This window comes from Calidris pugnax, unplaced genomic scaffold, assembly GCF_001431845.1.
Source record: "Calidris pugnax isolate Ruff unplaced genomic scaffold, ASM143184v1 scaffold378, whole genome shotgun sequence".
Taxonomy (NCBI): domain Eukaryota; kingdom Metazoa; phylum Chordata; class Aves; order Charadriiformes; family Scolopacidae; genus Calidris; species Calidris pugnax.
Window position 1 is genome coordinate 43,433 of NW_015091227.1, and position 1,556 is coordinate 44,988.

The window sequence follows — 1,556 nt, forward strand, 5'->3', positions numbered from 1 at the left end:
GGTCTCCCCTCAGCCTCCTCTTCTCCAGGCTGAACACCCCCAGCTCCCTCAGCCTCTCCTCATAAGACTTATTCTCCAGACCCCTCACCATCTTTGTTGCCCTTCTCTGGACCCGCTCCAGCACCTCAATGTCTTTTTTATGGTAGGGGGCCCAAAACTGGACACAGTACTCAAGGTGAGGCCTCACCAGTGCCCAGTACAGGGGGACAATCACCTCTCGGGCCCTACTCCCCACGCTGTTCCTGACACAGGCCTGTCTCAGGGCAGCACCAAAGAGTTAATGGTTCTGAGAAAGATCTGCTTTTCCCCAGGCACGACTGACCCACCTGAAAGGCCGCCTCGTACATGGCAAGTGCCTTGGACACAGAAGCTGTTGGTGGCAGCAGGTACCAGAGGTGGATGGCCAGGCAGCGCTTCCAGTCCAGCAGCGAGCACACGTTGATACTGATTCTCTCCGATAACTGCCACACCTGGAGAAACACATCACTAAATTGAAGTCACATTTATCACACAACATTGGGTACACACCAAGTGTGCAACAGTAAGAGGTTAATGTTAGTGAAAAAACACCACATCACCACCTTCTCTTTCTTCCACGCTGGGGCTGAGCAGCTTAAATATAGGGCTGTCAGGAATGGGAAGCCCTTATGAAGGACTTAAGGTCCTTAAGGTCCCTGAGGGGAGACCTTCTGGCTCTCTCCAACTCCCTGAAAGGAGGGAGGAAATGGCCTCAATGGACTGGGCACTGGGGAGACACCACCTCAAGGGCTGGGTGCAGTTTTGGGTCCACCCCGACAGGAAAGACTTTGAGGGGCTGGAGCGTGTCCAGAGAAGGGCAATGGAGCTCGTGAGGGGTCTGGGGCACAAGGAGAAGGGTCTGGAGAACCTCTGAGGGAGCTGGGAGTGTTCAGCCTGGAGAAAAGGAGGCTGAGGGGAGACCTTCTGGCTCTCTCCAACTCCCTGAAAGGAGGGTAGATCTTCTAGCCCCCTCATCATCCTCACAGCCTCTGCTGTCCCCTCTCCAGCAGTTCCCTGTCCTTCTGGAACTGGGGAGCCCAGAACTGGTCCCAGTGCTCCAGATGGGGCCTCCCCAGGGCAGAGCAGAGGGGGAGGATGACCTCCTTCCATCTGCTGGCCACACTCTTCTTGATGCCCCCCCAGGAGACCATTGGCCTCCTTGGCCACAAGGGCACATTGCTGGCTCACAGACAACTTGTTGCCCACCAGGACTCCCAGGTCACCCCAAATAAGTCACTCCCAAAACACCCCAAAGAGCAGGTCCTAAGCTTCTCAAGTGACCAGAATTACCAACAGGTTCAACCCCAGTGTTTTCTTCCCATTACAGAGGGGGAAGGAACATTCCCATCAAAGCAAACTGCTGCAAAACCTCATTACTGGAGGTGCTGAAGGAAACCCACGCTGTGACAGCTGAAATAACCAACCCATACGTAACTCCACAGCCAGCACCTCCACAGTGGCACTTGACTAGAAGTCACAGAATCACAGAATCTTCTAGGTTGGAAGGGACCTTCAAGATCATCTTGTCCAACCGTCAA

General features: G+C 54.4%; 1 protein-coding gene across 3 annotated transcripts in view; it reads right to left on the bottom strand.

The window, feature by feature from the left end:
- Positions 1 to 1,556, bottom strand: part of NUP98 (nucleoporin 98kDa) — a 65,023-nt gene that overhangs the window by 13,631 nt on the left and 49,836 nt on the right. For all 3 annotated transcript variants that reach the window (XM_014959875.1, XM_014959879.1, XM_014959876.1), the window contains exon 27: positions 327 to 470. In XM_014959875.1, the coding sequence (XP_014815361.1) occupies positions 327 to 470 (144 nt within the window). The remainder of the gene's footprint in view (positions 1 to 326; positions 471 to 1,556) is intronic.